This window comes from Tupaia chinensis, unplaced genomic scaffold (genome assembly GCF_000334495.1).
Source record: "Tupaia chinensis unplaced genomic scaffold, TupChi_1.0 Scaffold000416_1, whole genome shotgun sequence".
In the NCBI taxonomy this organism is placed as follows: Eukaryota; Metazoa; Chordata; class Mammalia; order Scandentia; family Tupaiidae; genus Tupaia; species Tupaia belangeri.
This window is the reverse complement of record NW_006159921.1, coordinates 4,377,182-4,399,928: the sequence shown is the minus strand read 5'-3', so window position 1 is coordinate 4,399,928 and position 22,747 is coordinate 4,377,182. Positions and strand designations below refer to the sequence as shown.

The 22,747-nt window shown below is 42.2% G+C and overlaps 1 protein-coding gene across 1 annotated transcript in view; it reads left to right on the top strand.

Annotated features, from left to right (window-relative positions):
* The first annotated feature begins 437 nt into the window (after positions 1 to 437).
* PCTP (phosphatidylcholine transfer protein) overlaps positions 438 to 22,747 on the top strand; it is a 25,978-nt gene continuing 3,668 nt past the window's right edge. Inside the window, exons 1-3 of the mRNA XM_006154671.3 lie at positions 438 to 612; positions 17,802 to 17,919; positions 20,367 to 20,446. Coding sequence (XP_006154733.1) covers positions 472 to 612; positions 17,802 to 17,919; positions 20,367 to 20,446 — 339 coding nt within the window. The 5' untranslated portion in view covers positions 438 to 471. The remainder of the gene's footprint in view (positions 613 to 17,801; positions 17,920 to 20,366; positions 20,447 to 22,747) is intronic.

Here is a 22,747-nt window from a genome sequence, read left to right as displayed (position 1 = left end):
CTTAACTGTTTTTGTGGTATGGAGTGCTTTGGCTTACTGGCAACCCTCTTAGAAGAAAGTTCCTAAACGCATAACAAAAGAGGAGAGATTATATTGAAATTCAGTTCTAGTATGCCATTCCTGAGATTTTCAAGCATTTTTGCTTTGTCCATCTCCCCAGCCAGTCTTCAAACAGACTTTCTCTATATTCTTCAAAGAGGTAAGTCTCCCCACTTCGTTAACTCCTCCTTTCCCCAGATCAAGTCCAATTTTCCCCCAATGTTACCTTTTTTTCATTCTCCCCAATATTTGCCCCGCCCCGTTCACTTTAAGACCCACCCACCTCAGTTTCCTCCTCCTCTCCCCGAAGTCCCGCCCTGTGCTCTATTTCCAGCCAGTCACACGGGGATCACCTTGTCGCCCCGCCCACGAGCCCACATCAAGCCTATTCATTGCCTGCCCTCCTGGCGGAGAAGTCCAGGCTGTAGAAGGATGGCGCAGGGTGGAGGCAGCTTCTCGGACGTTCAGTTCGACGAGGCCTGCGCCGAGCTGGAGCAGCCCGCGCTGACCGGGGCCGACTGGGAGCTGCTGGTGGAGTTCTGTGGCATCAGCGTCTATCGGCTGTATGACCAGGTAGCTGCCTGTCTGCTGGAGGATCGTGTGGGCTGTAGCGCTTGGGTCCAGACTCCCCGCTGTAGTGTTGGGCTGCAGCTGAGGGAAAGGACCGGGGCGGGCTTTCTCGGGTTCTGGGAGGAGCTCGCCCGGCCCCCTTCTGCTTCCTTAGCGAGCACAGGGGCGGTGCTTCCGAGTCACTTTGCCCCGTGCTAATGTAGGGTAGCTGGATCATTGAGTTCAGCCTTAAGTCAGGGCTGACTGGGGAAATAGTTTGTTAGAATTTAATTGAGGAAAGACATTAGGGAGAAAAATAGAGAGATAAGGCATTTATGGGAGAAAGAAATGAGTTTCTGTTGAAGATTACATGTATAGTATTCTCAACTGGACTGTTGAGAAATGAATACATGTTGGAATATTCATTTTACAAGCTAAGTGACATATGTGATTGAGTGTATAAAAGAAATTGAAATATGGGACCAGCACTTGGCTATGTTGCTGGACTCCCATGTAGTCGATTGAGGTTCGAGTCCCAGACCTGGTGGCTTAAACTCATGCCGGGCGCGTGTGTGTGCGTTCCCAAGATCCCGAGAGGAGAAAGAAGGAGAAGGTACTGCGGCCTGGCTAACCCCTTTGGGGGGTGCTTTCTTACTTTCTGTCTCTCTGTCTCTGTCTTTCTGGCGGGTGCACGTACCCTATAGCAAAAACCTCTGGGGAAAAAAAAAAGGAAATTGAAAAAAAAATATATATAAAGAAGAGAAAAATCAATCGTTGTACAGACTTGATCAGAGGTTGGCTTAAATCCGATTGACTTAAATATAAGAGCAGTAAGGAGCCACGTTAATGATCAGCCAGTACCAGTACCTCGCCTTTACCATTGCTCCGGAGGAAGCAAATTTCTTGCCATTTCACATCTAGTGTAAGTCCATTGTTGGTGAAAAGAGGGCTAAATTGGGCCTTAATTTTGTAATAAAATGTCTCACGACTGGCGTATCTGAAAGAAAAACAAAGTTAATGATAAAATTAAAACATGGGCTGGCTGATTCTAAGGCCCATGCACATGCCTGCAAGGGGCATGGATCTCTTCCTAATGTGTGCTTCTGGTGCACTATGGGAGGGGTGCTATCCCAGTGCTTGGATGTAGATGGAAAAGAGACTGGGTGGGCACGCTGGCTAGTGTGAGGAGTTACTGGAACCTATGATCTCCACTGACTTGCTGCTTTGGGCTGTTTCTCCTAAGTTACACTTAATAACTTGAATCTGAAACTTAAGGCAGAAAGATTCTAACTAAGACGTATCAGGAATGGAGATGGTTATTAAGCAATTTTGAAGGCATTACAGAAAGGTTTTTGAACCAGGTAGCTCAGGTGGAAGGCAACTGAGGTCGGGCATCCCATCCGAGGCTTGGGGTTAATAGCTTTCTGTGATGGTAGCAGAGTGGCAAGTAGGTTAAAAGTCACCTACAGGCGCCCTAAGTGAAATAGAAGTTCCTGGCATAAGAGCAGAGTGTAATGGTGTTAGAACAGGGAGAAGCTCTGCCATTCACCTGGTTCAACCCCAGATGTCATAGATGAAAGAAATAGTCCTGGAGGGGTGAAGCAACTCCTCAAAGTCAATAGCAGACATAGGATGTGAAATAACTAAGTCAAGAGTAGACATAGGCTATTAAAATTCAGTCTAACTGAATGCTAACTGTGTAGCTGCTTTTCTAAGCAATCGCATCTTAGTTTACATCAAATATAATGTTTTTATATTTTAAAACAGAAAATGAGCATTTGCAATCATTAGAATTTGCTGGCCCATTAAGCAAGAACAAAAACCTTGCCTTGCCTCACAGGAATTCAAATAGAATTTGTCAGATGTGTGTGTAAAATCTCTGAGAGTTGTACATCACTCTGTGATGCACAGGACAACCCCACTCACTCCCCCAACAAAGAGTTATCCAGCCCCAAATTGCCATATTGTTCAGGTTGAGAAACCCTACTCTAAATAAATAGAGAATACTGGAATTATGAATAAATTCCCACTCTAAATACAAACATATTTGCTTTTGAGACCACCCCATCCCTGAGTATTAGGACTATGGAACATGGCATTTTGAACACTTGTAAATAAGGTGGGCACGCTCTTTCACAATCCAGAACAGAGCAGAGACTAGGAGAGTATCTGTAGAAATTCGTTGTATTTTAATGGGCAACTAGTCAGTGAAAAAACTCAGTGCCTGCTATATCCCATGAATTTGGGGGTATTCTAAGACTACCAAGAAGTACCTGAGTAGAACAGGCAGAATTAATTTCCTTGTGTAACTTTAACAGACACTTCAGCATGAAAACAGATTGGTGTTTGGATAAAATTCTTCTATTTTCTCTCTGCTCCATTTTCCTAACCAGTCACATCAAGACTTTTTGCCAAGTTTTATCGTTTTGTCTACCCAGATATATCTGACATATGATACATTTCCTCCCCTTTTCTATCCATTACCTTTGCCACTTTGGTGCTTGGCACCTCTCACCTGGAATTGTAGTGACCTCTTACCTAGTTTCTTGGCCTTCCGCCTCTGTGCTCCCCTGTCTCCTATCCATCACAGCCCACTCAAGCATCTGAAAGAGAGGCTGTGATCTTATCACTACCCTTTCATGGCACTATTGATTGCACAGTCAATAATAATAATCATTGTAATAGCCAAAGCTTATTGCATACTTTCTTATAATCCAGCCATGAAGTGCTTTGCAGGTGTTGATTTAATTGCATCAACCTTATGGTAAGAGACTATGATTATTACATTTTTACCTATATGGAAATGAATACACGGGAAGGTTAAGCTAGTTGCTCAAGATTCGAACTGGGATCTGAACCCAGCTGTCTGACTCTAGACTTTATCTTAAAAATGCTCCTGGGCTACCTCTCTGAACAGAAGGAAAATGCTGCCATGTGGGTACATTCAACTTCTATTTCCAAATTTATCTCCCATGACTTGTTCATATACCACAGCTCTTCCTTTCCAGCCAACCCAGACCACGCTACTTCCCCATGGATGACTTGTGCCATCTCCTCTTTATACAGATAAGGACACTGAGGTTCAGGGAGAGTCATGACACACAAGGCACAAGGCCAGAAGTAGTGATGCAGAGTTCAGACCCAAGTCCATCTGCCCATGAAGTTCCTGTTTTTCTCCCTATGCTGTGTACCCTCTTTTCCTAACAAAACTGTCCAAGTGTGGATTGGCCATTTTAGGAGTGAGTTCCTCATTATTGGAGGTATTTAAAAAAGAGACTGAAGACCATTTACATATAATTTATTCAACTTTTATTGAGGGCTTACAATGGTTTTTTTTTTTTCTATGCCATTACTTTCATTTTTAGTGTCTAGATTTTGTAAGACAAGGACCAGAGCTTCCTTCCAGACACAAAAATTTGATAAATTCTCAATTGGCTGGTGAGACTAACAGGGGTATTTCTTCTTGTCTAATGTGGTTTCTGGGAAGATTTCATTCAAGTCCTCAATGGTCATCTGATCAAATAGAATTATGTTCTTCATTTTCTCCTGCTGTTTCTGATAGTTTTCAATCCTGGCATTTGAGAGTGATACAAACTCAGCACAATTTTTCAGGTCTTGCTTTTCATCAGCGTCCACCTGGATAGTGTATTTATCTTCCAGCACAGGAACCTTCAGGTCATTAAGCTTCTTCTCAAAGTCATCCACCAAGCCTACCTTGACCATTTGGGTCTTGTAGTAAGCCCAGTCTATAGCTGGCGGGTTCTCAGATAATCAGCCAACCTAGAGGTGAGGATCTTGTTCCAGGTTTTCAGGGAGTTAGCAATGGCCTTTTGGTTTCAGGTTATTATTTCTCCAAATGCTACCCCGTCAATAGTTTTTAGAGCAAGTTTTCACCCAGCCATCTTGCAATCCTTCACTGACCCCAGCAGTGCACAGTCCACAGCAAGTAATGCAAGTGGAGTGCTAGAAGGCCTTCCAGCCTTTATATTAACATATGTTTAACTTTCTCATACCAGATGTGGGGCTCAGTCACGCTTGCCAGTTTCCAATGCTATACTCCACCCAAATGCCCCTGGTTGGTGGCCAGAGATAAGAACTTACAGGCATCTCTCTTGCTTGGAAGGCTGGGCTCCCTGCTTTCTTGCAACTTTCTTTAAATAGATAATTCAGACATTTGCCCACGAACTCAAAGTGACCTACACCTATTGCCCAGTATGCATACTGCTCATGGCCACATTCTTGGCTCTCTCTGTGCTGCTGCCCCTGACCATCCTGTGTGCTCAGGCTCCAGGTGTGTCATGTACCCCCCCGGGGTCTGTAAGTACTAAAAACTCTTAAGCTTTAATGTAGTTTTGTCATTGAAGTCCTGATGGTGAGCCTCAGGCAGGTGGATTCTTGCTAGTGCTCTCTATCTGGGCCTGTAGGGGCTGCTAGAAACAGTGGGTATTAGCTAGGTTGTCAAAGCAATGCTGACCCATAGAGGTTTTCATTTATACCTCTAAACAAATCTGAAAGGTAGCTAGGGATGGGTTATTTTTCCTATTTTGCAGGTGGAAGTAAGATGGAGAGTGCTAAGTGAGCCCATCAGACCACAACTATTATCTAGCATGATTTGATATTCTCGGCTTCCAAATATACTGCTTGCTTCAAGGCAAGAACTATACTCTCTTTGTAGGGGCTAAGCACAACTAGTCTGGGGATTCTTTGTGGTATTGTGGGACAACTATGACTTTTGGAGTCAGACAGTCCTGAAGAAACTCTCCACTATCATTCTGTTCCTTCAGGAGATGTTCATTGATGGTCTCACGTGTGCTCCTGCCGTCACAGACATTGGGATAAGTGGTGAACAGGGGTGTGGAGTTGCTGATTCAGTGACTGAGCTGCTGCTGCTGCTGCTTCTTTTTAAAGTTTACTTATTCATTTCTTCCATTAGAGAGACAGAGAGATAGGCACCCCCAAGAGAGTCCTTGTATTGGAGTCCAGCCTGAGCTGTAGCCAGCCTGGATCTTGGGCATGTGCATGCGTGTTCAGAGTGGAGGGAGACCTCAGGACACCAACCTGGGAGCTTCCCAGATGGCCTTAGCATTGCGGAGTGTTGCGTTGCCACCCAGCCACCGTGGCTGGTCTTAAAATGTTTCTTTGTTTGTTTGTTGTTTGTTTTTGTTCTTCTTTAATATTAACGTTTCCCAGGAGATTCAAATGACCACAATGGCTTTTAAGCCACTGAAGCAGCTAACACTGAGTGTTAGTTCCTGAGCCAGGCTGAGTTTGTCTTGTTTCCCAGGAAGAGCCAGAATGCTGATAGCACTGGAATGGAGCTGGGATTGGAGAGTGGCCAAGGCCCAGGCCTCACTTATATGCTAGGTGATATTGGTCAGTTACTTTTTCACTTTAAAATCTTTTTTTTTTTTTTTTTTTCAGCCTAAAGTTGATTACCTCTTTATTTTCCCAGAATCCAATTCTGCATCCTAGTAATGTTGCTGCCTCCGCTTTCTTTGTGTTTGCATTTGCCTGTTTTATATTTGAACATTCCTTTATTTTTAGTCTCTGTTATTTTGTTTGGGACACATCTCTTGTAAGCAACACACAGTTGATTTTTTTTTTTTTTGCAACCGTGGGAATCGACCGACATAGCCATTATACTAACTGCTGGTTCCCTCACTTTAAAATCTCAACCTTCCTCTTTTGAAATACAAGGACAATACTACCTTTCAAGGCAGTTGAGAAGATAAACTGAAATGATACGTGGCAGAATGTTTCACGAACCCAAATGAAGACTAGAATCACCTGTAGAGTCTATTGAAATTTGGAATCGAGGCCTAGCTGTTGTGGTGCTAGCAGTGGGGCACTGTTCTGTGGTCCTGGAAGACACGTGGCTGACCACAGGTCCGGGTCCAGAATTGACTTGCAATATATCAGGTGTTTATGTTCCCAAGGTCCTGAGTAGCTGGAAGGACAGAAGAAGGAGACAGTGATGTGATGAGACCCCTTTGAGGGTGCCCCCTCATCTCGCTCTGTATATCTGACTCTCCATCTCTCTCTTGCTTTGTCTTTTATAGAGACATGTGAAAGAAATAAACAAAAAACTTGGAGTTGAGATGACACCCCTGGAGTTTCTGATTCAGTGGATGTAGTGTGGGGCATGAGAGTTTGCTATGTGCATGTTTGTGTGTGTAAGGGTTTCTTTTCCCCCCTTTTCTTTTTTCTTTTCTTTTTTTCTTTCTTTCTTTTTTCTTTTTTGCATTGTATTTGTAACCAGTGGCTGAGTGATATTGGTACTAGTCCTAGGACCATACTTTGAGAACTGCAATTTATGAGGAGTGTCTCACCAGGCTCACCTGGGCTCTGATATTGAGAGGTAGATTAAAAAGTGGGAGAGCCCCCTAGAGGTGAGAAGCAAAACTGAAAGTGAAGAGTGAGGGAAAATAGTCTTACTGCAAAAGCAATACCCATTTTAAGACTTTGTCTTTTTGATTTGCACATTAGTGGCCATTCAGGAATGATTGTGGACCCTGAGCAGTGCTGAGAAGTTCTCCTGGGAGCAGGGCCATGGACCACTTAGACAAGCATTTCCAGTGAGCTGATGTCAGACCTTGCAGGAGCCTTGGACTGCGTCACAATGCCTGTGGCCACTGCCACATGCCCACAGAGAATGTGAGACCAGCACAGTCTGACTTAGGCAAAGTATCAAACTAACGATTTGGCTTAGGCAGAGTGTCAAACTAACGATTTGGCTGATGTCCTGACTTTTGAAGTTCAAAGCCTGGCACTGTGAGAAAGGACTGTCCTAATTGCATTCTTGCCCTTGAATAGATTTACTAATCAAGGAGTTTGGTGAGGAGCAGATGGTACTTTCCCAGGGACTGTTCTTCCCGGTGTGATTGACCTACTGAAATACTCAAAGCCTAGCATTACTGGGAAAGCTCTGTGTTTAGCCAGCCTGGGCTGCCAGATTGACCTTTAGAAGGCAAGCACAGATTTAACTCACGTGAGAACAGACTTGGCTCACCGATGAGAAGCTTCTTCTACGGTTCTCTCAGGTCCAGTTTGCACGATGAGCTGCTGCTGCTTTTTTTCTTTTCTTTTTCTTTTTTTAAGCTTACTTATTTATTTCTTCCCTGAGCAAGAGAGCAATCCTGGGACTGAGAGAGAGACACACAGGCAAAGAAACAGCACTCCCAATAGTATATTTATGTTCCAATCCACTTCCAGCCTCAGCCAGCCCTGGATTGTGGGTGCGTGTCTCCCTGGAGTACTGCAGGAGGTCTCCTGACTTGAACTGGGCACCATCCTGTGTGCGTCAGCCCTGCATGGCATTGTGTTTTGTTTTGTTTTGTTTTTGAGAGAGATTTTTGCTCTTGGGCATGTGGGGTCGCCAGAAAGACAGAGAGAGATAGCGAGACAGAAAGTGAGAAATCACCCCCCCCAGGAGGGATGGCTACACTGCAGTCCCTTCTCCTCCATTCTCCTCTCGGGTTCTTGGACATACATGCACTCTCATGTGCCTGGCGTGAGTTTGAAGTCACTGGGTCCAGGACTTGAACTGTGGTTGGTCGTGTGGGAGTCCAGTGACATAACCATTATGTCCTCTGCTAGTCCTATACAGTGTTGTGTTTTACTACTGCACCATTGTTAGCTCCATGAACTTCTTCTATTTCAGCATTATAGACCTATTGAACCCTTTTCTCCCACTTTTTTTGTAAGAGTTATTTTATTTAACTTCATCCATTCATTCATTTATCCATTTTTAAGCTGACCAGAGAGGGACAGAGTGAGAGTGAGAGAGAGCGAGAATGAGAGAGAGGAAAAGTGAGGAAGCAAACCGCCAGGTCTGGGATTCAAACCATAGTCAGCCATGCGAGAGTCCAGCACCCCTAACCACCACACCACCTGCTGGCCTCTCTCTCACCTTTTTGGTTACCATTGTGATGGATAGGAAAATTACTGAGCCCAGGACACTTACGAGCCATATTTTACTAGTGGACACAGCCACCATATCTTTAAACTGGGCATCCATGTGTGGCCCTCTTCTCCTTCCTGCCACACATGGAGGTCGGCTCTTACCCTCTTTTCTGTCTCCCTTGAGCAAATAACTGGACAGACACAAGTCTGCCTCTCCTTACTTCCCTCTCAGGATGAGATTGTGGGTGTGAGAACGCTGGCCCCAAGGTTTAGATTGGTGAATGAGAGGATGGGTTGCATAGGCTGCCCTGCTTCTGTCTTTGGGTATAAGCCAAGCTTCCTGTTCACACCCTGTCTTTCCCCAGGTTTCTGCTTGGGGATTACAGAAGGTGGTCAGTACTAAAATGGAACTGTATATATATATATACACACACACATCTATATATCTATATATATGTATATATGTATGTATGTGTGTATGTGTGTGTGTATATATATATAGTTTATACATAAATATATATATATATATATATACACATATATATCTATATGTATGTTTTTTTCTTTTTTTTTGTCTTCCTTGAGAACACTTGGAGAGGAGAGGTGCTCTGTAGAAAGAATCTGGACATTCTGGATTCTTACCAAGAATACCATACCAACACCTGGCATGGACCAGAAGATGAATGTTGGGCAGCTGAACCTCTAGAGATTCTTGTCTCATTGTCCTTATCTGAAAGACAGGTTTACTGGTGGTTCATCCTATATGATCACTATGTGGAGCAAGTGGGATAATTCATGTCAAACACTCAGCTCAGTGCCTGGTATTCAGTAAGCACTCAGTAAGAATTAGCTGTCATCATTAGTTTACATAGCTACCTGTAATCTTTAGGGATTAAATTTACCACATTTTCTTAGATCACAAATGTTAAATCGGATTTAGTCACCTGTTATTCTTCATGCAGTCTTGGTACTTTGACTTCTATCCATTGGAACTATTTTACCGTGGTCCCAGTTGCTGTCCCTGTAAGGCTGGAAGCCCTATGGTGACCATGAGTAGAGATACCCAGTTCACCTGAATACACAGTGGCTCCAGGGCTGGGGAAAGGGAACTGAAGTGATGAGATCCTGTCAAGAGTGCTTCTGTTTTTCTCTCTGAAGTGTGCACACATGGTCTTTAGTATATGAAAACAAAACCAAAAAAATAACTCTTTTTACTTTGGTGAAGAATGCTTGCTTTTCTTACTGAGTCTATTCTTAGGCCACAGAGGAGCTAGAGTTGTACACTTTCTGCAGACAGACTGGGGAGGCTTCCTTTCTCCTTGGGAATGGAAATGAGGTCTTTTGTGACAGACACTGAAGAGTGCATTCACTGGAATAGAGAAATGTGATTTGTCAAGCCTGCCTTGTAGGCTGAGCTACAGATGCAGACAAGCACCATAAATTGAAAGGAATAAATGGTGTCTGTCTTTGGGTCAGGTGGAGAGTGATTACGAGGTGCCATCCATGGGCCATTATTCCTCTGTGGGGATTGCAAAAGCCATTTGCAAATATTATGACATGTGGACACTTCCTATTTATAAATGCATATCAGCTCTTTCAGAATTTATTCTCAGGATAAACAAATATATTCTGGGCAATAATTTAAAAAGTACTTTAACTCTATAAATCCTATTAAAAATATTAGGTAGTTGGGAAAGTTATGACTTTTTTTTTCATGCAAAAATGTATCATGACTTTCCCAATGACCTAATAAATTGTACTATTTTGTGTGTTGGGGGGGGCATTCCAATCACCATGGCTAAGAAATATAACAACATAGTGTCTGTGATCAGGCTGGCGGAGGCTGGGTGGATCACAGCATGAGGACTTTGTTGGGGCTGTCTGAAATCTCTCTCTTTCCTCTGTCTCTCATGGAAAGAATAAATGAATAAACCAAAAAAACTCACATATAAATACCGGCAGCAACCTCATACATTTCATGTTGACCACATCACTTGATTTACTCTATATACCTTTTACCATTGCCTTGGAGTGTACTTTTTCTGCTTATGAAAAGCAGTCAGTGGCGTGGCAGTTAGGTGGCAGAGATCCTACCTAGCCAACTGTGCTGTTTGAATCCTGGACCTGGTGGCTTGAAAAACACGCTGGGTGCTTGTGCACACATCCAAGATCCCAAGGGGAGAATGGAGGAGAAGAGACTGCAGTATGACCATCTCCTGTGAAGGGTGATTCCTCACTTTCCCTCTCATTGTCTCTCTCTGGCAAGCACACATGACCTATATAGCAAAGCTGAAAAGAAGGAAGGAAAGAAAAGAAAAACAGTATGCTGTTACCCCTGCAGCAGCCTCAGACATGTCATGTGTACTGCATCTCCCTATAGCATCATTCTCTCTTTTGCTTGCTTTGTTCTCCTGTTGTTTCATGTACTGTGGCCTTTCCAGTGGGACAAGATGTAGAGATGGAAGACAGTGAGAATGGTGATACCAACCGTGTATACATCTAAGCTAATGTGTATGTTTATGTATCTTGGTTTGTTTGTTTTATTTTTAAAGTGTTTGCTATAGGGTGCATGCAGTCACCAGAAAGACAGAGAGGCAGAAAGAGAGAATGCAAGAAATCACCTCCTTGGGTGGATGGCCACACCACAGTTCTTCCTCCAATCTCTTCTTAGGATTTTGGGCATGCAAGCACATGTGCTTAGTGTGAGTTTCAAGCTGCTGGGTCTGGGACTCAAACCGTGGTTAGCCTTGTGGGAGTCTAGCGATATAACCATTTCACCAGCTTCTGTTCTCGCTTGTCTTATTCTTTAGAAGAAAATTATTTATTTATTTATGAGAGCAAGAAAGAGACCAGTTGATTTTAGACGGAGTCTTACCTCATTGTGATCTTCTTGTTGCAGCCCCTCAGCCAACTAAACTACAAGCATGTGCCACTGCCACTGATTCTGTGTCTTTCTTCTTCTTCTTCTTTTTTTTTTTTTTAGAGAGATATTCTTGCTATAGGGCGTGTGCACACCAGACACACAGAGAGACAGAGAGAGAAAGTGAGAAATCACCTTCCAGGGGATGGCCATGCCACAATCCCTTCTCTTCCATTCTCTTGTCAGGATCTTGGGTACACACACATGCATGCCTGGTATGATTTTCAAGTCACTGGGTCCAGGACTCAAACTGTGGTCAGTCATGTGCTAGTCCAGTATCTTAACCACTGTGCCACCTGCTGCCCCTGTGTCTTATGTTTAAAAAGTAAAAATAAAATGGAATAACTTAAAGATAGAAAAATCACATAGGATGAGGATATTTAAAAAAAGAAAATTTATTTATTTATTTACTTATTTCATTTATTTATTTTTGTAGAGGCTTTTGCCTTAGGGTATGTGTGCTCACTGGAGTGAGAGACAGAGATGGTGAGAGAGAAAGTAAGAAATCATCCGTCAGGGGTGATGGCCATGCCGCAATCCTTTCTCCTCCATTGTCCTCCTGGGATCCTGGACATGCACACACATGCCCACCGCGTGAGTTTCAAGCCACTGGATTCAGGTCTTGAACCATGGTTGGCTATGTCCAAGTCCAGTGATGTAACCAGTACACCATCTGCTGGCCCCCCGAAAAGAAAATATTTTTGTACAATCATTCAGTGTATTTATGTTTTAAACTGTTATTACATGAGTTTAAAGTTTTAAAAAGTTAAAAAAGTTTATACAGTGAAAAAGTTACAGTATACTAAGGTTAATTAATTAATTGATTGATTGATTTTCTTCTGGGAGAGGTTTGTGCTATAGGGCACATGTACTCACTAGAAAGACAGAGACAGAGAAACAGAAAGCGAGAAATCATCCCCCAGGGGGGATAGCCATGCCGCAATCCCTTCTCCTTCATTCGCCTCTCGGGATCTTGGGCATGCACGCACATGCACCTAGCATGAGTTTAAGCCACTGGGTCTGAGACTCAACCGCGGTCGACTACGTGGGAGTCCAGCGACATAGCCATTGCGCTAACTGCTGGTCCAGGCCTTTACATTTTTTCACCACACTGATTCACCCAGAGCAACTTCTAGTCTTGGAAACTCCATTCATAACTGGGTTATTGGAAAAGTCATAGTTCATTTTATATATATACACACCTCAGTCCAGCCCAGTTGAGACCACCATAATTCATTTTTGTATAGAAAAACATTTAAAAAAGTCATGACTTTTCCTATGCACCCTATCCAGGAATACTTTTTTTGAATTATAATTTTTCATTGATATACAGTAGTTATACATATGTAGAGATACTCTGTGATTTTTCATATTTTATCTTTTTGCTTTTTTTTTTGTTGTTGTTGTTAGAGGGTGCATACAATCACCAGATAGAAACAGATAAAGCATCTCCTATGGGAGATGGTCATACCACAATCTCTTCTCTTCCATTTCTTCCTCCTTTAGGGATTTTGGGCATGCATGCACATGTGCCTGGCATGATTCTCAAGCTGCTGAGTCTAGGGCTAGGACCATATAATTGCTGGCTAGAACCATGTAGATGGTCGTGTGGGATCTGGTTGCCTTAGTCACCAGGTTATGGAGCCAGCCCTTTTTTTTTTCTGCTATTTATTTTCTATTTAGATACAAAAATACTTAATGCGTGTTACAATTGCCTACACTATTCAGTACAGTAATAGCCTAGGAGCAATGGAGTGTGCAGTAGGCCCTATGATCTAGGTCTGTGTACGTATAATACTGTAGGATGTTTACACAATACCAAATTGCCTAACAGTAAGTTTCTCAGAACATATCCCTATCATTAAGCGATGTATGACTATATTTCCTTAAAAGAAATATGTCACATATTATCAGTAGGTGTTTGTGGATGATGGAGTTACATGTCTCTTTTTCTTTAATTTTTGGCATTTAAAAATTCCATATATTGACTATGAATTATTTTTATAATGATAAAACGTTTTATTTTCTAAAGGATGAAATAAAAATGAATATATTTACTGAGATCTTTTTGGAAAAGGAGATAATGGATCAGAAAGAGCTTTGGTCCAGGAATTTGGGCTGGCGTGCTTAGCACTTGAAAAGTGATAGACTGATGGTACCAGCAGTTAGTGTAATGTCTATGTCGCTGGACTCCCACGTAGTCAACCGCGGTTCGCGTCCCGGACCTGGTGGCTTAAAACTCACGCCGGGCGTGTGTGCGTGCGTGCCCAAGATCCCGAGAGGAGAATGGAAGAGAAGGGATTGCGGCGTGATCATCCCCCCTGGGGGGTGATTTCTCGCTTTCTGTCTCTATGTCTCTCTCTGTCTGGTGAGCGCACGCTCCCTATAGCGAAAATCTCTCCAAAAAAAAAAAAAAAGTGATAGACTGGGAAAAGTGTTACCAAGCATTTTGTTTCTCTGTAGTTCTGCATTTCTCAGTTCTGCCATGGAGATAGTGTTTAAAGGAAGCGGTTACAATAGCACATTCTTCTATACCCACTCAAATCGTGGTTGGTCTATTTTTCTTTTCCCAGAGGCCTTTCTGTTCTGTTCTGTGATGTGTATAGTACTGAGGTCACTAAGACTATAACTACATTTGTTTTATCTTTTGTTTTTTAAAAATAATTATAAATTTTATTTATCATTATTATTACTTTTTAATTTGCTACAAGGCATTTGTGGTCATCAGAGAGAGACACACATACACACACACACACACACACACACACACACACAGAGAGAGAGAGAAAGTGAGAAAGCAAGCCACCAGGCCTGAGACTTGAACCACAGTCAGCCAACTGAGAGTCCAGTGCCCTAACCACAATGCCACCTGTTAGCCGTTGTAACTACATTTAAAAAGGGGAAAGGAACCAGTTTAAAGAAATAGTTTGTCTTAATTTACACAGATATCCAAAGCTAAATAAGGTAAGATAGGGGAGATCATTATTTTAACACATGAAAATTCCTTTTTCTCAGTAGGTATAGAAAATGGGGCCCCAGAACACAAAGTTTATGTGCTGTGTGTAGGGAGCTGGATCTCATGTGGCTGACCTCAGTTTGAATCCTGGCCCTAGTGCCTGGAAAAACATGCCAGGCAGCTATGTATGCATGTCCCAGATTCTGATGGAATGGGGAAATGGAGGAGAAGGGATTATGGAGTGACCATACTCCACAGAAGGGTGCTTTCTCTCTCTGTCCCCCTTTGGTGATATACATGCTGTCTGGCAATAATTAATGAAGTAATAATAATAAAAGAAACTGAGGGGCCAGCAGGTGGTGTAGCGGTTGTGTCATTGGACTCCCACATGGCCCATCACAGTTTGAGTCCCAGACCTGGTGCCTTCTTCACATTGGTACCTGCCATGGTGTTTACAGAGAGGACTTCATTCATGAATGAGTAGCCAATATTGTGTTAGCACATGGAAACAGCAGTTTATCAGAAAGTTTCATTTATATGTGTTTGTTTTGTTTGCTTTTGCACTGAAATTAAAAGCCATTGCTTTAAATTTAGCAATAGAGTCTATAGGCAAGGTAAGAGTCAGGAATTGTGAAGTTTGCATTGTACAGAGAGTGAAATGTGTATTGGGATCATTTAGCTCAGAACTTTCACAGACAAGGAGGAGATGGCTTGTTGCATTTTGGAATCTACAAAAGAACTAATGTGCTTTGAAGTAGATATTTCTTCCCTTTTTCTTTCTTTCTTTCTTTCTTTTTTTTTTTTTTTGAGAGATTTTTGCTATAGTGCGCGTGACCTTGCCAGAAAGACAGAGAGGAGACAGAGAGACAGAGACAGAAGGCGAGAAATCACTCCCCCCCCCCCCACCCGGTGTCTGTTCTGTGATGTGTATAGTACTGAGGTCACTAAGACTATAACTACATTTGTTTTATCTTTTGTTTTTTAAAAATAATTATAAATTTTATTTATCATTATTATTACTTTTTAATTTGCTACAAGGCATTTGTGGTCATCAGAGAGAGACACACATACACACACACACACACACACACACACACACACAGAGAGAGAGAGAGAAAGTGAGAAAGCAAGCCACCAGGCCTGAGACTTGAACCACAGTCAGCCAACTGAGAGTCCAGTGCCCTAAACACAATGCCACCTGTTAGCCGTTGTAACTACATTTAAAAAGGGGAAAGGAACCAGTTTAAAGAAATAGTTTGTCTTAATTTACACAGATATCCAAAGCTAAATAAGGTAAGATAGGGGAGATCATTATTTTAACACATGAAAATTCCTTTTTCTCAGTAGGTATAGAAAATGGGGCCCCAGAACACAAAGTTTATGTGCTGTGTGTAGGGAGCTGGATCTCATGTGGCTGACCTCAGTTTGAATCCTGGCCCTAGTGCCTGGAAAAACATGCCAGGCAGCTATGTATGCATGTCCCAGATTCTGATGGAATGGGGAAATGGAGGAGAAGGGATTATGGAGTGACCATACTCCACAGAAGGGTGCTTTCTCTCTCTGTCCCCCTTTGGTGATATACATGCTGTCTGGCAATAATTAATGAAGTAATAATAATAAAAGAAACTGAGGGGCCAGCAGGTGGTGTAGCGGTTGTGTCATTGGACTCCCACATGGCCCATCACAGTTTGAGTCCCAGACCTGGTGCCTTCTTCACATTGGTACCTGCCATGGTGTTTACAGAGAGGACTTCATTCATGAATGAGTAGCCAATATTGTGTTAGCACATGGAAACAGCAGTTTATCAGAAAGTTTCATTTATATGTGTTTGTTTTGTTTGCTTTTGCACTGAAATTAAAAGCCATTGCTTTCAATTTAGCAATAGAGTCTATAGGCAAAGGAAGTGTCAGGAACTTGCATTGTACAGAGAGTGAAATGTGTATTGGGATCATTTAGCTCAGAACTTTCACAGACAAGGAGGAGATGGCTTGTTGCATTTTGGAATCTACAAAAGAACTAATGTGCTTTGAAGTAGATATTTCTTCCCTTTTTCTTTCTTTCTTTCTTTCTTTTTTTTTTTTTTTTTGAGAGATTTTTGCTATAGTGCGCGTGACCTTGCCAGAAAGACAGAGAGGAGACAGAGAGACAGAGACAGAAGGCGAGAAATCACTCCCCCCCCCCCACCCGGGGGATGGCCACTCCCCATTCCCTTCTCCTCCATTCTCCTCTCAGGATCTTGGGCACACACACACACACACGTGCCCAGCATGACTTTAAGCCACTGGGTCTGGGACTTGAACTGCAGTCGACTATATGGGAGTCCAGCGACATAGCCATTACATCAACTGTTGGTCTTCCCTTTTGCAGTTCTTTATAGACAATCAAAAAGAAGCATTGGTTGAAATTCTTTTAATTGATAAAATAATGTATTGGGATTTGTTATGTGCCATGGATAAAATATAACCGCTCCCTAGCACGATTGCTGCCTATATGACATTATCCCTACTTGAATGCCTCATAAGCATCCCAAACCCAACTTGCCTAAAATAGAACTCTTAATTACCCTGATAGCCCATGAATCTCCTCTTCTCCAAGTTTTTGCTGTCTTAGAAAGTGGAACTTCCCACCCAATTGTCCAAGGAAAGGTTCTAAGAGTTAACTCTTAAAGGTTCTAAGAGTTTGAGCTTTTTGCCTTCCCTTCCCCTACAGCCAGTCTGTCAGTAATTCCTGGTGACTTTACCTCCAAAATGGACCTCCAGTTCACTGACTTTTCCTCATTGATGTTATCTCCCTATTCAAATAATTACCATCTCTTATCTGGAACAGTGCAAAAGATCATTGGGTCTTTTTATCTGTCTCCTTATTTATATATGATAAATAAAACCTTGACCCTTACTCTGGCTTACAAAACAGCTTAAGATCCTGCCCTCACAACCTCTGTAACCTCAACTCCTACCACTCTATCTTTGATACAGAATTCTCCAGACCCCAGTTTCTGTAACGCCATCTGTCCATGTGAAAGCCTTATCCCTAGGAGGAATGAGCTTTGCTCATCTTCTCACAGCTGGCTCCTTCTACTATTTATCAAGAGAACAAGATTTCTGATGAGTGTCACCCTCATAGAGGCCTTTCCTGAGCACCCTGCTTGCATACACTATCCTCCCGAAAGGTACCATTTGTCACATAACCCTTACACTATCCTATTTAAATTACTTGGATAGCTCTTATAGACATCCCTAACAGTGTCTGCCTGAATGTAAGATCCAGGAGAGCAGGGACCTTACCTGTTTTTTCACCACTGTGTTACGAAGACCACAGATGAGGTCAGTGTTGGGGTGTGGGGGTAAACCCATTCTCAGCTGCATGTGATGTGGGATCCAGCCTGTTTTCAACTTGGAAACTCACAGATTATTTCTCCCTGTTCTCTTTTTGCAGAGGACTGGACTTTACGAGTACAAAGTCTTTGGTGTTCTGAGGGATTGCTCACCAGATCTACTTGCAGATGTCTACATGGACTTAGTCTACAGAAAAAAGTGGGACGAGTATGTTAGCAGTGAGTGATGCCTTTTTTTTTTTTTTTAATCATTAGATAGTAGAATTTATTCTTATTTATTCTAACTAGTAGAAAGTAACGGATTTAATTTTCACTATATTGTGCTTCCTTTTAAATTTTAGCACAAAAGTCTTTTGAATATGAGACCGAAAAGTACCTTTGATCTTCCTAGAATTTGCTTCTTACACAATCTTAGGTCCACGCTGCAATGTGCTCTGAGGGCGCCTTTGCTTTCCCTGTTATGTTGTCACCCCATATACCTGAAGGTCATAGAAGGCCTCTTAGAGGAGGTAGTGTCCAAACTTTCTTTTCAAAGTTTAATTAAAGTTTTTAAAACAGGTGTGTATATGAAGAGGCAAGAGATCAGGTGGTTTAAGCTAGGCTCAGAGAACAGCATGTGTAAAAGTAGGAGAGCATGAAATAGCACGTTCAAAAGCTACCAGGGGTTTGGTGTTGCTGGGCTGGTTGGAGAAGCAGAAGCTGGTCTAGTTCTACTACTCTTAGGAGGGCAAGAGGAAGGACCAGACTCCCAGCTTAGCGTGGCCACGAGGCTACAGGTTTTTAGATTTTAGAACTCTTGATTACCCCCTTAGCCTATGAATCTCCTTTTCTCCAAGTTTTCTCTATCTTGGAAAATGGAACCCTCTGCTTTCTTCTTCTAAGAGTTGACTGCTATCTGCACGCAGCAGAACGGTAAGGAAATTTAGTCACTGGAGCTCTGGTATAGTGTAAAGGACTGTGAGAGGGAAGTAAGAAACTTGGGCTTATTCACAGTTTTTCCACATTCTGTTTAGAAAGGATATTGTCTCTGTAAGTGATGTAGAATCAGAAAGGATTAAATAGGGAATATGCCTGTCACTCAGAGCTGAGAGTGGCCTTCGCCGTCTCACTCATGGTAGGATACAACTACGGAGCTTACTAAGGCATATAAAGTGTGTATTGGGAAGCTTGGTTGCAAGTAATAAAAAGCCAACTAAAGGTAGTGTAAGAGGGCTGGCTCTACAGCCTAGTGGTTAAGTGATCCAGGTCTCACATCCACACGGCAGACCATGCTTTGAATCCCATACCCACTGGTTTGAAAAACAGGTGTGTATGTATGTGCCCCAAATCCCAACAGGAAGAAGATGGTAGAGAAGGTACTCTTCTCACCTCTTTGTCTTTCTTTGGCAAATGCGCACACCCTATGGCAATTAAAAAAAAAAAAAAGAAAAGAAAAAAAAAAAGAAAGGTAGTATAAAAAAAGAAAAAGCGACTTACTGGTTCATGGGATTGAAAGGTCCAGAGGTGGCATGCTGGTTAGGGCAATTGGATCCCACATGACCAATGTTCTCTTGGATATTATGTGAGTATCTAAAGCTTTGCTAGAGTGGTGAACTAAGATCTTTGGCAAGTGCAAGATCTCTGAACTGATCACCATGGCCAAGTCTAGTTCATTGTCCCAGCCCTGAAATTCCTGCAGAGTTAATGCTGCTTAAACCACATAGTCAAAAAGTAGAGGAAGGCTAATTCCCTGGAAGAAAATTGACATATTGGTAGGAGGAGGGGGAAGCAATGCTGAGCATCCTAAACTAAGAAATGTCCACTATTCCCCTTCTTTTCAGGGCTGTCTTCAGCCAGCTGTGGTACTAATGGGCAAGCAAGCTTTAATCCACCATCTGCTTCTAATAGAGTTTTTTTTTTCAAATATTAAATTTCTCTCCCTTTCCCACACACCATGAGCATTTCATCAGGGACCATCTTGGTTTCTTCAGCATCCTGTGATGGGCTCCTTCTCTGAATGCTTGGGTAGATGCTCACTGCACAGTCTGGAGTTAGAGGGGGTACATATGCTTAAAACCCTCTGCTTTATTTTTCCAAGAGTTGGCTGTTGTTTGCACACAACAGAATAGTAAGACAATTTGGACACTGTAGCTCTGGTACAGTGTAGAGAACCGTGAGAAGGAAGCAAGAAACTTAGGCTTGTTCACAATTTTCCCACATTCTGTTTAGGAAGGATATTGCCCTCTGGAACCTTCATTTCCCACTTGAAGGTGCTTTACTGGCTCTCCTTCTTAGTCCCAGGCTCATTATAATACTTCAAGAGATCTTGAAAGGGGCAGTCTCAGAAGGAAAACTATTGGTACTCTAGTGACATCTGGTGGTCACCTTGATTTTAAAACCTTTCACAGTTTAGTAACTGATGTCTGACTCTATTGCCACTCTCCAAAGATCTCATTTGTGTTGTATGTTCGACTGGTTTTGTTGGGCTCTTACTTTTACTGTGATTTTATTGTCCCCTAGACTGTGTACCTAGGCAACAAGCATTCCGTGGTAATGGCTTCTTAAAATAATTCTACCTCTGATATGTTAGTGGTTTATATACCCTGCAAGGTCATTCTTTGTGTGCTGCTTGTTAATTGAAGCTGAACCAGTTTCTAGATGCATTAATTTCTTTTGCTCTTTTCCAGAACTCTATGAAAAAGAATGCAATGGAAAGATGGTGGTTTACTGGGAAGTGAAGTACCCTTTTCCCATGTATAACAGGGATGTATCCTTTCCACAGGCAAACCATCCCTTGGCCTTCTAAGTGTTCTATGCCCCTAGGCCACCACATTATATAGGATTTGGGGTTGGGAGTTTGCTGGTGTTCCTACAGGTGTTGACGATGTTGCCTCTGATTCTTACAGAAGCATCTGCTAGAGCTGTTGCATTTTGTGTGGTTTTCGGAGACCCCCGATTGTGATTTTCTGGTCTGACCATGTGAAGCATCTATAATTGGGTCACCTGAGGCAGTTCATGCTTTCTAGAGTCTGTCTGGGGCTTGAAACGATTGAGCCACAGAATTGGGGGACCTGCAAGGGACTGTTTATAAAACCTGTTCAATCTATAGAGGAGGAGGCGGGAAGCCCAGAGAGGTGGAATGATAGAGACATACAGGTGGTTAGTGGCAAAGCAGGTCCCAGAACTCAGTGCCCTGCATTGACAGCTCTCCCCAGGCCCTCCTTCTGCCTCTGTTAATCCCATGATGATCCCTCCTTGACTATTGACTCTAACACTGGCTTCATTTATGAAATGAAACATTTGAATGAAATGAGGACATTTAAACTGGCTCACTAAGTTTCTAAGAAATCCCATAGGATTAGCCTAGGATAGTAGAATGGAAATTCTCTGAGTAGGCAGGATGGAGTGGAATAATGAATAGGTGAGATTTCAACTCCCTCACAGTTCTTTCCAATCACAGCAGCTGAGTGTTTTGCATATTGAATTTCCATAGAAAATATAGAAGATTTTTGTTGTTGTTTTTTGGTTTTGTTTTTGCTATAGGGTGCAATTGCTAGAAAGAGAGAGAGAGAGAGAGAGAGAGAGAGAGAGAGAGAGAGAGAGAGAGAGAGAGAGAGAGAGAGAAAGTAAGAAATCACCTTCCCTGGGGAAATCACCATGCCACAATCCCTTCTCTTCCATTCTTCTCTCAAGATTTTGGGCATGCATGCCCATGCACACATAATGACTCATAGTGATTTTCAAGTCTCTGAGTATGGGACTTGAACTATAGAGCTGGCCATGAGGGATCCAGCACCTTAACCTCCATAGCACCTACTGGTCCATAGAAGATACTTTTAATAAGGCTTTTATGGAATAAAAAAAGTTTGTAAGCTACTGAATTAGATGATCACTGGGACTTACCTACCTCTCACATTGTGTAAGTCTGTATGTTTTAAAATAACTGTTCTCTAGAAATAAAGGAGAGTGGGATTTGTTTGTGTGTATTTCTGTATTTATGCCTGTGTACTGTCCCTGAACCTCAACTAGACTATAAACACATTAAGAGTTTATTTCTTGGCATAATATCCACATACTACTAGTTCGTGTAAATGTGATTTGTATTTCAACAAGTCATTGATTACTCAATCCCTTAGATTTAAAAAAAAAAATTTAATATTTTTTTTTTTGAGAGGTTTCTGCTATAGGGCACATGTGCTCACCAGAAAGACAAAGAGAGACAGAGAGACAGAAAGCAAGAAATCACCCCCCAGGGGGGATGGCCACGCTGCAATCCCTTCTCCTTCATTCTCCTCTCGGGATCTTGGGCACACATGCACACATGCCCAGCATGAGTTTTAAACCACCAGTTCGGGGACGTGAACCGTGGTTGACTACATGGGAGTCCAGTGACATAGCCATTACGCTAACTGCTGGTCCCCCATAATTCATTTTTTTTTTTGCATTTAATTCCTGTACATCTTTACAGCATGCTAAATAGACTATCTGGTGCAAAATAGATTATCTGGGCATGGATATAACTACATATTAGTCCAGTCAAAGATATTACCATACTTATTATAATCAACAAATAATTTTCCATTTTTGTGTCCTTTAAATGTTCTGCTTCCTCCCTCCAGATTCCCTCAGTCCTGCCCGCCATGGTCCACTCTCCACCCATACTATTTCTAGCATCCTCAGTTGCTCTTCCTAATTTTATACCTTCTAATCTTTAAATTTCTGCTGCAAACACAGACTTTCAGCATATATTACATGGGACATACAATGCCTCTCTTTCATAGTCTAATTTATTTCATTTAGCATTAAATCTTCCATATTCATCCACTTTCTATCAAATACCAGCGTCTCATTGTTTTTTTTATGGCTGAGTGGTATTCTGTAGTGTATATGTGCCACACTTTTTTAATCCATTCATCTGTTCTTAGATATTTGTATTAGTTTCATTTCTTACCAATTATGAATAATGCTGCAGTAAACATGGATGTGCAAGTGACTCTTGTTTCTTAAGATCTGATTATCTTCCCTAGAATAGGGCCATAGAATACCAGTTGTCTTGTGAATATTTTGT